The following is a 13,148-nucleotide window of genomic DNA, read 5'->3' on the forward strand; positions in this document are numbered from 1 at the left end:
TTAATCAATTGCCTTTTTCAATTTTCCGTAAAAACCAAAAAGCTTATTATGATGGAAATATATCGAATTATTAGTTCGTCATCTCAACATGTGTCACACTAAGATTATTATATTCTTGAACATTTCACTCAGTTAACAATTTTACTACTATATATATATCAACCAAACATACTTTTAGTGAACAGTAATAATGTTGCTGGTTTTCAATTTATTGTGTTGCAGAGCAGTTATTCATAGGTAGGTATAGTTTCTTCAAAACTCCAATTAATTTGCTTGCCATATTCTCAATTCAATTTGAGAACCAGGACAATATATATATGATATAATATTATTCTTATTTACACATCACTACATTCAATGAAATAAAAGACCAGCTAAAATGACTTAATAATGCATGAGAATTTTTTTGAAACTAACAATTTTTAGTATTTTTTTGTCATTATTTAATTAATATAAATACTAAATTTTTATTTTATAAATTTATGTATATAAATTTTAAAAAATATTAAGGTATAAATTATATATATTGATTATAAATATAAATTATATTGATTTATAGTACAAAATTTTAATAAATATAAATATAAATTATATATTTTTTATATATAAAACGTATATAAATATGACTACAAATTATTACTGACTAAGTATTCACAAAAAATAATAATATTTACTAACTATATAAAATTGCTCATAATATATAGTGTAAAAACACATGCATGCATCCATTTTATTTCTCGGTATTTTCCATTAGGAAGCTAAAAAATATTATGTATTAGTAGATTTGAACTTTATATAAAAGTGTCTTCTTATTTCTTAACCAATAAATTATTATATATGCAAAATGAAATTCAACCTTCTAATATTTATCAAACCAGATAAGGAAATTGAGCGAGCATTCGACTAAGTCAAATTGATTTGCATTGTATTTTTCATTTCCATTTTTCTTTTAATTTTGGTATATCCAGGTTACATATATGCAGGGTTACTACTAAATATCATTAAACATATATTGGCCTATGTGTTCTCCCACATGCATGCAAGCTGTTCCACCACGTGCCACAATTAAGACAACTCAAACCAACTCTTACTAACTCCTCATTTAATTTCTACTTTCTACAACCAATTAACTTTGGTGAAAATTATTCATGTAACTCAAAAGGCCCAAATGAAATCATTGATACTTGCATGGATAGACAAAAATTTCATGGAGGTCATTTTAATAATTTGAAGTACAATTTATTAACTTTTGTGATATTTGATTAAAAAAATGTAGTGGATGTACTTTCAATTGTGTACCTTGTACCTACCTAATTGTGACGGCAAATAATTGGGGTTGTACGTACTACATAACTTGAAAGATTTAGCTTATTACTACTGGGTTTGAAAGACCGTAATTAATTAGTCTTGACTGTAATTATATTTGTATGAAATATTGAAAATAGTCTCATCAGTCTTGGTAACCATGTTTTTAATGTCTAACCACTAAAGCAGCATTATTGTATTGGTCTTAAAGGAAATAAACTTGTTATAGTTTTATGCTAGTGTTTAATGCAATTATCATGCCAATAAAGTTGGCTTGTCATTTAAGGACACTTCAGCATTATTTCAAGACAGACACAAGTTTTTTTTTTCCTCCGATCATTTGTACAAAAATTGACCCAAAATCGGAGAAAAGAATTCAATAATTCGCGATCCATCCCTTTTAACAATGACCCCAAATCACTCCTAAACCGAAAAAAAAAAAGAAGAGTCAAGAGATCTATGTAAACCCTTTACTACCATATTATCCTATGTTCTATATTAGATCTTTGCTTAGTTTCTCCATTGATTGATGTGCTGAAATTCCTTCTCATTAGCATGTTTGAACATCAATGTACTTGTCACTCGCTATGAAAAAGTTTCCCTTTTTAGGATTTTTTTTAAATAAAACAATTATTAAAAAGAACAGAACCTTAGGTCCTTAACACATCTTTTTTTTTTGTTCTTAACAAGATTTAGAAGTAAGAAAAATATAAGCATGAATATTTTTAATACAATCATGCAGTATATTATTTTCATTAATATTTTTTGGATTTTTTACCGTATCCCCAAATCCGGATTTAAACTCCATTTAAGGTCGGACTAATCTGTCACGGATCTAAACTCCATTTAAGAGTCTGTTGCTGGCCAATAGGTTGCTGCATGCACAAGGTGCTCCATTTAAGATCGAACCTACGACACACTTGCTTAAGCGACAAAGGCGGAATTCGAACCTCCGACACTTGCTTAAGCGGACGAGTTAGCCGACCAACCTAAATTAGTTTATTATTTTCATTAATATAGTCATATGTACTGTTCAGCTATTGTCTTTTTTTTGCAAGCGTACGAGTTAGCCGACCAACCTAAATTAGTTTATTATTTCCATTAATATAGTCATATGTACTGTTCAGCTATTGTCTTTTTTTTTTTTTGCAAGCGGACGAGTTAGCCGACCAACCTAAATTAGTTTATTATTTTCATTAATATAGTCATATGTACTGTTCAGCTATTGTCTTTTTGTTTGGCCTAAAGTTTTGTTCTGAAATTATTGGCCTCCTCAGTTTTCCATTTGGGCCCAAATCTTTTGCAGTTCCAATAATTAGTTTTGAGAATTTATTCGTGGGCTTCCACTCGTCCTACTACAAAAACTTAAATGTATTAAACCCCCCAAAAAAGCTTAATGTTGGCCATTTTCGCTAAAAAGTATAAATAAAAAATTAATTTGTAAAGCTTTGGCCCATGGTCCCTGACCAAAAAAATATAAAAATTTAATTTAGAAAAATATATGTAATCTTTTATTTTCACTTACTCATAACTCAATTTTAAAACCAATTTATTGTTTTCTCATTAATTAATCCAATAACACTTATAAACAATTATTAGAGTGAGTAAAGAATACAAGATCTAAAAATAAATCAAACATATAAAGAGAAAAATAACATTTTAACTAGTATTGTTGTAGAACTCTTCAAAGAAGAGTTCTCCCAAAAATTGGCGTATGCCGCATTAAGTGGCGAACACACGGTATTCTTTAGTAAAAGGCGAAAGAATAGTTCGCTCTGTGTTCACCACACGGCTCCGTGAGTTTAAATGTAACTTGTTGCTTATATTTATAGTCTTTACACTTTGTTTCTTTCCTACTCTCTACATGATGTGGGCTTCTTTGTGCTTCTTATGGTAGAGTTCTCAAAATTTGGTACTGTCTCTATACCAGGTTGATGTTTGGCCTAACTTCCATGGTCATTGAACTATAAACTTTTTAGATGTTCATATCATAATTCATAGTAAAGTTACAAATGAACAAATAAATTTTTGTTTATGGAGCATGGTTTTTTACCTTCAAAAAAGTGGGAAGAAAACCAAATTAAACAATCTTTGCTTGGTTAAAAAGTGCAATTATTCACTTAACATTGTACATGTGCAAACATAAACCAGAAAAGGATGTCTAAACATGCACTAAACTCAATTATAAAATACCATAACTGCATTTTATAGATTAGCTATCTTCTTAATCTGAATCCAAAATATATTAATTATACACTCTCATTGCAACACATAAATGCCCAATAGTATGCACTCGTATAAATGAGCTCAAAATTTAGGTATGTACCTGACATAACTATGTATAGAACTAAACTGCCTCTTTATTATTATCGAATTGCTTAACTTAAAATAATTAAAAATCTTTATAATCACACACCAATCTTTTTGGGAGTTTTAACACTTTTTGTTTGTGATATATTAGTATTTAACAAAGGTATATTACTCAAATGTTAAATCAATGGAAAAACTTAATAAAAAATAAATGGATTGATGACATCACAATCACAATCGCTATGTTTATTAATTTTGGCGTGATGCTTTCCCAGAAAAGAACATAAGGATGCATCATCATGCCCGTGTTTTCTCCGTGTGGCAATGCTTAAATGCGTGATGAGCAAAGCCTAATCCAAGTATCTTATATTATTCCTTCTCTGACTTGGCTAAAGCAGGCACCCACCCTATGCCATATCCATCCAACTCCAAGGTCACTGAAAAATAAATTACATGGTTTGATAATTTCGAAAAGCTAAGATCCCTTTTTTCAAATTATACCAAAGTTTAGTGCAAATTATCCTATGCGAGTATGGATGATAAGATAAGATATAACCTTTCTATTTTAAGGGTAATTCATGCAAACAAATTATTTGAGAATCAAAATTATATTAATGTCTTAAAGTGAATTAGTTTACATGTATATCGTAAAATAAAATTATATAAATCAAAATAATTAAATTTAATTTACACATTTTTAATATTGATTTAATTTACACTATAACGAAAGCACATTATTAATCGAATCAATTTGATTCGATTTGCTACTTATATAAATTAAATACTTCCATTTAAATTCAAATAAAATATAAAAAAATTAAAACGAATAAAGATAGAAATTAAATAATTTAAAATAAAATAATAAATAATTTTTAAAAATTCATTAAAAATAAATTTAAGACTGAAATGTAATATATTTTAAAATGTTGCTTTTTTAAAAAATATTTCATACAATGATTTTATATATGTCATTTGCCTCAACTATTAGTTACTACTTCTAGAACGATTCCATGTTTTGTTTTCAAAGTGAAGCCCCAAACCGGCACAAAATATTATTCAAAACCTTAATTTCGAAGCAACCACTCTCCTCTATTATTCCCCGCCCAAGATGTTCTTTACCCCCGCTACACCCTACCCCTGCTGGCTTAAACGTATGGAAATTATCACATTACCAACCAACTTTATCAAAATAAGTTTTAATAATTTATATCCAAATTGACCTTGAGTTTTAATATTTAATTTCAATTTTGTCCTTGCAAAATAAATTTCATCCTACATAAAAAATTTCTAAATAATAGCAGTAGGTAACACCCGTTAATTAAACGTACTGTTATTCTTACGTTAACTATACGTTATAACACATAAATTACATTAAATTTATCCAAAGGGGAAAAAAAAGGGATAAAGTTGTTATTTGTTAAAGGCGTCCTTGGCATTTCCGTTATTCTAACAAAAACCAAGGACCTAAAAACAAACACCAAAAGCCTCCACCTTCCACTTCACCATATAAAAACCCGCACATCCCACATTAACGTTTCGTAAAAAAAAATCCTCTCTACTCTTCCAAGTTCCAACCACCACTCTCAACGATGGGTTCTCGCTACGAAATCGAAGTGAAGCTGGAATCAGCCCGCGGGCTCAAGAACGTGAACTGGCGCTACGGGCCCAACAGGCCCTACGCCGTGGTATGGGTCGACCCAAGCAACAAGACGTCGACACGTGTCGACGAAGAAGGAGACACCGATCCCAACTGGGATGAAACCCTCGTCATTCCGCTTCCACCAGAGCCACTGGAGAACCTCACGCTTCACGTGGACGTCGTCCACGCTGGCAGGGAAGAAGACACCAAGCCACTAATCGGCTCGGCTCGGCTCAAATTAGCCGAGGTTCTAGACGACGTCGGAGTCGGCGTTCCATTAAGCAGAACTCTCAAACTGAAACGACCCTCCGGAAGGCCACACGGAAAGGTTAACGTTAACGTTACTGTTAGAGAGCCACGCTATCGTGCGCCGGATCCATACAATGCTCCACCTTACGGCGTTCCACCGCCAGGGTCCAGGGATTACTCTCCTGCGCCTGGATCGGGATACGGTTATCCTTACGGTGGTGCTCCGCCGGTGCAGGGGTCGTATTATTCGAATCCACCGGCGGGGTATCCTTACGGCGGGGGATACGGTGGAGCTCCTCCTCAGCCGGCGGCGTATGGTGAGGGCGGTTACGGCGGTTACGGCGGGTATGGATCGGGGGCTCCGTCATCGGCGCCGGTGGTAGTGGAGGAGAAGAAGAAGAGTAAGTTTGGTGGGATGGGGACGGGTTTGGCGGTTGGAGCGTTAGCTGGTGCGGTTGGTGGAATAGCGCTTGTGGAAGGTGCTGATTATTTGGAGGATAAGATCGCTGATGATGCTGCTGAGAAGGTTGAGGATGATCTTGGCTACGATGATGGCGGTTACGACGGTGATGATTTCTAGAACCAAGAAAGAAACGAAAAACGACGGCGGCTTACTCCAACTTGTCAACTTTTTTTTCTATTTTTATGGGGAAAAAAAGAAAAAGAAAAATAAGTGGCTTCTTTTTAATTGTTTGAAGTTGACTTGTTAATGGAAAATGATAAATTGTGTTCAGCGAAATCTAATAGTTCTATTCTGTATTTTTGGTTTTATCTTATTTGTTAATAGAGGTAATTATGGATTTTTGAGGAATTTACAAGAAGGATCTTGGGTATTTCAGATGAGAGGCGTGGAACACAATTTCATTTTTTAAAGGCATAATTGTTGTCAAATGGCAAGTAGGGCCAGACCCAAATGTTACTTCTATATGATGGAGATATGTAGCATAAAGATAATAAAGGAAATGAAAGTATGAAACAGATAAGATAATGTTAGTATGGCGTATTATCTCTAGAATATGCTCCCATTGGCAACTGGCTACTTGAAGAAGAATCCAAGGTTTTCTATATTCATTTAAGATATTTTTCTTAGAAGATAAAGCATGACTTGGTGCAACTTTCCACGACGTTATAAACATAGGTAACAAAGCTTAATGTAGGTGTTGGATGGATGAGGAAAAAGTCATTCTTTCAAGATTTGGTAGGTAATTAAGGAACATTGTGATTAGGGTTGAAAATGAGTCGAGCTAGCCTCACGACTCGACTCATTAACAATCAAGCCTATTTGTTAAGTTCAAGTTCGACTCGCCAAAAACTTACGAGCTGGTTCAAACTCACGAGTTGATTCAAATAATAAAAACATAATCTATAATTCTATCTTGATAAATTATAACTTATATATTTTAAAAAATATTTAAAAAGATCAATTTTATATATTTTCTATCTTTTCAATAAATTATAAATTTATTACTTATGTCCTACATCAAAATTATATATAAAAATTAAATATAAAATTTTAAATAATTAAAATTATTATATATATATATATATATATATATATATATATATTACTATTTCATACGTATATATATAATATTAAAATTATATATTAAATGCATATAGAATATGTGTTAATATATATATAATTGAGCCAGCTCACGAGCTAATGAGCTGAGCTTATCCAAGCTCAAACTCGGCTCACCAACTCACAAGTTCAGCTTATCGAGCTATTAACGAGTCAAGCTCGAACTGGCTTGATTGACTTACTTCCAACCCTAATTGTGATCAATACAAACTACAGACCAACAGATTCTGTCCTTGGCCTTCAACTGAAAGAGACAACATCTGCAAAACTTATTTAATTTATTTGTTGCTGTTGGATAACACTCTCAAACATCTACGTATATATTGCCCTTGCTAAATATATATTTTTGTTCAACATATATGTCCTCTTAAATATTTGCTTAATACAAAATCAAGAGGTAGAACATGATGTATATGACTTTGAGTGAGATTGATACTAAACCTCGCATGAGCGCATCGTTGAAGTGGTAAGTTCCTATATTCAATGCAGAAAATAAAGGTTTTGATAATCAATTTGTTCTAAGCTTCACAATAAAAGGCATCCCACCGCGTATTATTTAACAGAATATAGCATAATTCTATAGTCTTTTCTTTTACCATATTCATATATTGTATAATCACTAATACTAATAGCATTATATTAATCATTACATTGGAATATAAATAGAGTTGAGCAAATAAAAAATCTTGGTATCTAGAGTTGAGCAAATACACCTTTTGTCTAAGTCAAAAAAGAAAAATCCTTGGCCTAGTTACCGAACCAAAAAAAAAAAAAGCACTCTCTTCTCTCTGCTAGGGTTGAAGCCTTTTTACCCTTGTGGCCTCCAAGAGGGAGGCTGCCGCTGTCGCCGCCACCGCTATCTTGGTAAGGTGGTGGCCTCCCTCCCCCTCCCCCCCCTTCCCCTTTCTTCTCCTTTTTCTTTACTCTATTCTCTCTCTTTTTTCTTCTTTTGGTTTCTTTCAGTTTTCTTTGTTTAATTTCTGTTTTTTAATATCCCTATGTGGTGTATTTTTTCTCCTTTTGTGGTGGTTTATTGTCCTCCCTTTATGGGTAGTGTGGGTACGTTGGTACAGATCTATCAGATCTTGGAGTATACACTGAAGTTCACTTGTTGTTCATGGAAATATCTTCAGACTAGAGGAGGATTCGACTTTAAGCAGAGAAGAAGAACAGATTTTTCAACATGTTGCATCACTTTTAGTGTTGATTTAGAAATCATAGAGATTCAGATCTGTCTATGTTTCTACTGGTTAAGATTCTTTGTAATCGAACGTTGGACTTACTTTCAGTTTATAGTTCAGCATAGAATTTATCTAATCATCTTCTCTAATTTTAGATCTAATTTATCTCTATCATCTGTAAATGCCGTTTGGCTTTCCTTTGAATGATATGTTTCCTTCTGTCAAAAAAAAAAAACTAATTCTACATCAATATGCTCAAGAAGGGTTTATGATTCTTTACAAACACTCAAACAGGCAATGAAGGAATCAAATCATTGTTCAAATGCTGAATTATCATGATCACTTGTTATATGACTACTACCATATTTATCTGCCATCACAGGCAGAGATGGGTGCAGCTCCGGCCGAGGGAATCGCAGTTTGAGCCGGAAAGCATCGACTCCGTTCAAATAATAATGAAAGAGCCTCTTAGCCCTAATAAAGCCAAGGCGACCATAGAGTGCCAATGCTCCTTTGTTTGTAACTTCTGATTCCAGAGTAACTTCTTCACAACCAGATTCCATCATCACCTTAATAGACCTAGTAACAAGTTCTGTAGCAATGCCTTTTCCTCTATAGGGCTTTATCACAACCAACATGGCAATGTATCCTCTGGAAACGTTTCGATGGTCGCCCATCTTACAAACCACCGTGCCGACACATTTACCCTTGTGGAATGCCAGGAAAGAGAGCTGAGGCCACAGATAGACAAAGTAACGATACGTGAATATAGAGTAAGGCTCGCTGAGTTCTTGGTCGACTAGGTTCATGATAAGGGGGAGGTGGTGCTCGCCACCATAACTAACATACTCGATCTCCGATACATCACAATCCACTTTCTTGATTTCTAAGTCTTCTTTGGTGCTTGTTTCCATGATGTCTCTTCTTTGTCCTCCTTGTTTTCGTCTTGGCTATTGCTTTGATATTCTTCTTGCATTTTGAAACATCGATTAGAGCCAAACATCGACTAGTTTCACTTAAAAGAATCCAAACACCTTTACTGCTTTAAATAAATTCTTTTAAGGTTGACGTTAATTAACAAGCTGATCATGAAAGTTTTCAAACAATTAATAGCATCGATTTTTTATTAAAATCAAATGCAGCATAAAAAGATCCAATAATAAATCACAAACAATATGCCACACAATAAATCATAGAACAAGACTTCAATGATGGATATACGTTTCATGATACAAGCAGTAGAAGTAAACCAGTTCTCAGAGAAAGATTAGAGCTACCTAAAATCCAGCTGGAATTGGAAATAAAAATAAAATATAACTAAAATTGAACAAATTTCAATAATGAAGATTTGAAGTACCATAGAGAGAAGCAAAAATGAAAAATTAAGAAAAAAAACCTGGACAAATCAACGAAGGAAGAAGCAACGATGTTATATGTGGATCAGCAACCGATTACCGGCGAAGAAACCACTACGGTGATCGGCGATGAGGCAGCGTGCGAGATGCGAGGTCTCTGAAGCAAGGGAGGGGTGCGCAGTGCAGGCAGTCAGTCACTTGAGGGAGATAAACCGTAAGAACGGACAAAAAAAAAGTTACATGGTTCATGGGCTGGCCCACTTATGCAAACAAAAAAAGACCCATTCGACAAAAAAAAAACGGTTTTCTTACTTCTAATTTTTTAGGCAACGCGTGGAGGGCGCGGCAGAGGAAGCCAGCTTCCAGAGGCAGAAACCGAACGGGGATATCGTTCAGAAGACGATGACGGCGGCGGAAGTTCAAGGTCGTCCTCCTTGGCGTAGCGACGGCATTGTTCCACAACTAATGATCTGTAATGCAGCTAGCAGCACCGGATTGGGGGTGGAAAAGCGAGATCTCTGCCAAATCGAACAAGAGGCAATGGGGCAGAACATCAATCCGCGAAGAAAAAGACCTTCAATCGTACTCTTAGGCCGGGAGTGGCAGCTGGCGATCTCACATGCATCGGCGACGAAGGTTTGGTGGTGGGAACACCGTGACTGATAGCAAAAAAGGAATCTGATCGAAGAAGGGAGCGGAGATGCCGCGTGCTTCAGAGGGATAGTTACGGCGGTGGTGGTCTGGCGATGTTTTGACGCTGATGGTGGGTGACGGCAGCTGTTTGGCGGCATTGGAATCGGCAGCATCAAGGTAGGACAAGGATCTGCTCAGAAGGGGTGGTATACTGGTACCGTGGTACGTGAACGGGGTAGGACCGTAGGAGAGTATGGGTGGGTCGGGTTCAGGGGCGGGTTTCTGGACGGATTGGGTTCTTTTCTTGCTGGGCTGAGCCCATGACCAAAATTATTATTTTTTAAATATTCTACATGTTAGTTAGCTCATATTTTTTTTCATAAACTAAATTAGGTTAAATTTTTAACTAAATAAAACTATTGGCACACCAAAAAAAAAAACTATTGGCACGCCATCACCGCCACCAATAATATTATTGCTATAATTATCATCCTAATATATAGTAAGCATAATAATTTAGAATCAAAACAAAATTTTTATTTCATAGCCATGATTTTCTTTAATTCATATTTCAGTTAGGATATAATATATTATATACATTTTTAAATTGTAATATCACGTTTTCACGAAAATTTGAATTTAAATTTGTTTACTAGTTTTCTAATTAACTTCGAATAAAATAAATTTGATCTGCATATCGCCAAAATTTCAGATAAGATTTATTTTATTCAAAAGTTCATCACAGAAAAGATTGTTACTACCTTTAATAGCGATTTGAAATTTAATAAAAAAAAGTTTGAAGTTTCAATTAGATATAATTGATTCTCATACACTTTAGATAATTGGAAATAAAAGGAAACCACAGTTTCTCCTTTTCTCTTCTCTCCTCCTCAGTGTTTGTTGTGATAATGGCATCAATGGTGGAGGAAAACAACGGCAATGCTGCATCTCAATGGGCAATTCTTGGCGATGACATATTGAATAGGATCACAGATAGGTTTGATGATATCTATGACTATGCTCGATTCGGTGCAGTGTGCAAACCTTGGCTCTCTTTCTCCCATAGATTTTACAAGCACAAACACCATCTTTTCCGCGCAAATCATCAACTTCCTCTGCTGGTGGTTCCTATGCAAGACCACAAAGAAATTCGTGGTTTGTACAACATAGCCAAAGATATTCTCTGCAATCAAATTCAATTCAGCCTTCCTTACAAAAGATGCTGTGGATCTTCTCATGGATGGTTGTTTTTCGTAGATAACAAATCGGCGCAAATAGAACTGGTTCTCATAAACCCGTTTGCAAGCGAATTGGAAAAATCCATGATCAAACTGCCGCCAATTCAGTGCGATGATGGTGACCGAGTGATGCACATGGACGAGTATGGTGTCAACAAAGCCGTTCTTTCCAAAGACCCGAATGATTTCCCCAACGATTTTGAAGTGATTGCAATCTATGGCGGTACTCAAACATTGACACATTACAAATCGGGTAACAATTTCTGGAGCTATCCAAAACCCAACAAAGAAATACAAACCTTTGCGGATGTTATCTTTTACAAGGGTATGGCATACGCCGTGGATTTCCACAGCTGGATCGTCAGAATTTATCGCAAAAGGTATCATTAAACACTATTAGAATATTAATAAGTATTTATGATATAGTTATTTGTTAGTAACTTAGCATTTTTTAATATAGTCCAATAATATTTTTAAATATTTTGTAAATACAAATTTTTCCATTGCTCTCTTTTGCTTTTCTAACAGGTATAAGCAAAGACCCGGTGGTAATAATTCCTCTCCTTGTTATCTCCGGTTCAAGACCATAAATGAAGGACTTTCGGAATATTTGTGGTGCAACTATTCTGGCAATGCTTATCTTGTGGAAACTTCCATGGGAGAGTTGCTACATGTTCGAAGAGACTACCTTACCATGGAAGAGAGAATTCGCAAGGATGTCGAGATAGAAGAGATGAGGAAAAGAGCTAGAGCAGAATATGAAGCTAGAATCCAAGAAGACCATGACCAACTAAGGGAGGAGATATCCAAGATTATGGATGAACTTGAAAACCAAAAAGTAGAAGAGTATGTTGAACCTGATCTAAGCAAGGATATAGAGCAGGAGTTACATAAATTTGATAAACCTCACTTGAGTGTGAATTTTACTGTGTTTAAACTAAATCTTCCGTTATCAAGGGGACAGAAGAACATCGAAACACTGAATGGCGAAATCTTATTCGTAGGAGACAATCATTCAATTTCAGTGCCGAGTTTAAGGTGTCCGACTCTTACTCCAAATTCAATATATTATACAGATGATTACGTAGATGTTTACTTTCAGAATCTTGCATTTGGTTCGTGTGATACCGGAGTGTTCAATGTAGAGAATAAAAAATTTGGTAAACACTTCGTTCCAAGCTTCTCGGCAAAAGGCATGCCACCGCCCATTTTTGTTATGCCCCGCTATAGATGTAATGCTAAAAGAATTGTTTAGGTTATAAATTTTATGATGAAATTTGTATTATTTACTTGGTAGTTAGAAACCAGGGTTTTTTTAGTTGGTTAATTTGTTTTATCATATTTAAACTTCATGATGTAATGTCACAGTAGCCCTTTTTTTTTAATTCACACATGCGACTTAATTAGCATGAATGCATAATCTATGATGTTCTGTATTGTTTTGACTTAATATAATGGTACATCCTTCTAGTGCTCTTTTTTAGCGCTATGGGAAAGAAATCAACCTTGTGATTTTGTTTGGTTTAATTATTTTATTAGTCTAAATATTTTCATCAATTTTTTAGGTAGGTTCTTGTATTTTTTTCTTTTCAATATAGTTTTTATATTGTTTTTAATTTTATAAATAGATCCTTTCTAATATAAAAAATATTAGAA

At 34.5% G+C, this 13,148-nt stretch overlaps 3 protein-coding genes and 1 non-coding gene across 7 annotated transcripts; 2 read left to right on the forward strand and 2 right to left on the reverse strand.

The window, feature by feature from the left end:
* Window positions 1-2,982: 2,982 nt before the first annotated feature.
* LOC130983406 (U5 spliceosomal RNA) lies at window positions 2,983-3,099 on the reverse strand. Its single transcript, XR_009087399.1, has one exon. It is a non-coding gene; the product is annotated as a U5 spliceosomal RNA (small nuclear RNA).
* Window positions 3,100-5,137: 2,038 nt separating this feature from the next.
* On the forward strand, window positions 5,138-6,272 carry LOC130981785 (protein SRC2 homolog). Its single transcript, XM_057905487.1, has one exon. The coding sequence runs from the start codon at window positions 5,205-5,207 to the stop codon at window positions 6,081-6,083; it is 879 nt and encodes a 292-aa protein (XP_057761470.1). The 5' UTR covers window positions 5,138-5,204; the 3' UTR covers window positions 6,084-6,272.
* Window positions 6,273-8,516: 2,244 nt separating this feature from the next.
* On the reverse strand, window positions 8,517-10,201 carry LOC130979883 (N-alpha-acetyltransferase MAK3-like). 3 transcript variants are annotated; one of them, XM_057903429.1, is made up of 3 exons: window positions 9,934-10,201; window positions 9,663-9,778; window positions 8,517-9,232 (listed from the first exon to the last, which is right to left on the reverse strand). In XM_057903429.1, the coding sequence occupies exon 3, from the start codon at window positions 9,178-9,180 to the stop codon at window positions 8,578-8,580; it is 603 nt and encodes a 200-aa protein (XP_057759412.1). In that variant the 5' UTR covers window positions 9,181-9,232; window positions 9,663-9,778; window positions 9,934-10,201; the 3' UTR covers window positions 8,517-8,577. The 3 variants fall into 3 exon arrangements, with proteins under 3 accessions (XP_057759412.1, XP_057759410.1, XP_057759411.1); XM_057903427.1 differs by having other exon boundaries at window positions 9,663-9,818; window positions 9,934-10,007; XM_057903428.1 differs by having other exon boundaries at window positions 8,517-9,348; window positions 9,663-9,818; window positions 9,934-10,007.
* A 120-nt stretch (window positions 10,202-10,321) lies between these two features.
* LOC130979882 (uncharacterized) lies at window positions 10,322-12,902 on the forward strand. Of its 2 annotated transcripts, XM_057903426.1 has the most exons (4): window positions 10,322-10,431; window positions 11,149-11,409; window positions 11,512-11,872; window positions 12,021-12,902. In XM_057903426.1, the coding sequence occupies exons 2-4, from the start codon at window positions 11,163-11,165 to the stop codon at window positions 12,745-12,747; spliced, it is 1,335 nt and encodes a 444-aa protein (XP_057759409.1). In that variant the 5' UTR covers window positions 10,322-10,431; window positions 11,149-11,162; the 3' UTR covers window positions 12,748-12,902. The 2 variants fall into 2 exon arrangements, with proteins under 2 accessions (XP_057759409.1, XP_057759408.1); XM_057903425.1 differs by having other exon boundaries at window positions 11,149-11,872.
* The last annotated feature ends 246 nt before the right edge of the window (window positions 12,903-13,148 follow it).

This window comes from Arachis stenosperma, chromosome 5 (genome assembly GCF_014773155.1).
Source record: "Arachis stenosperma cultivar V10309 chromosome 5, arast.V10309.gnm1.PFL2, whole genome shotgun sequence".
NCBI classification, from domain to species: domain Eukaryota; kingdom Viridiplantae; phylum Streptophyta; class Magnoliopsida; order Fabales; family Fabaceae; genus Arachis; species Arachis stenosperma.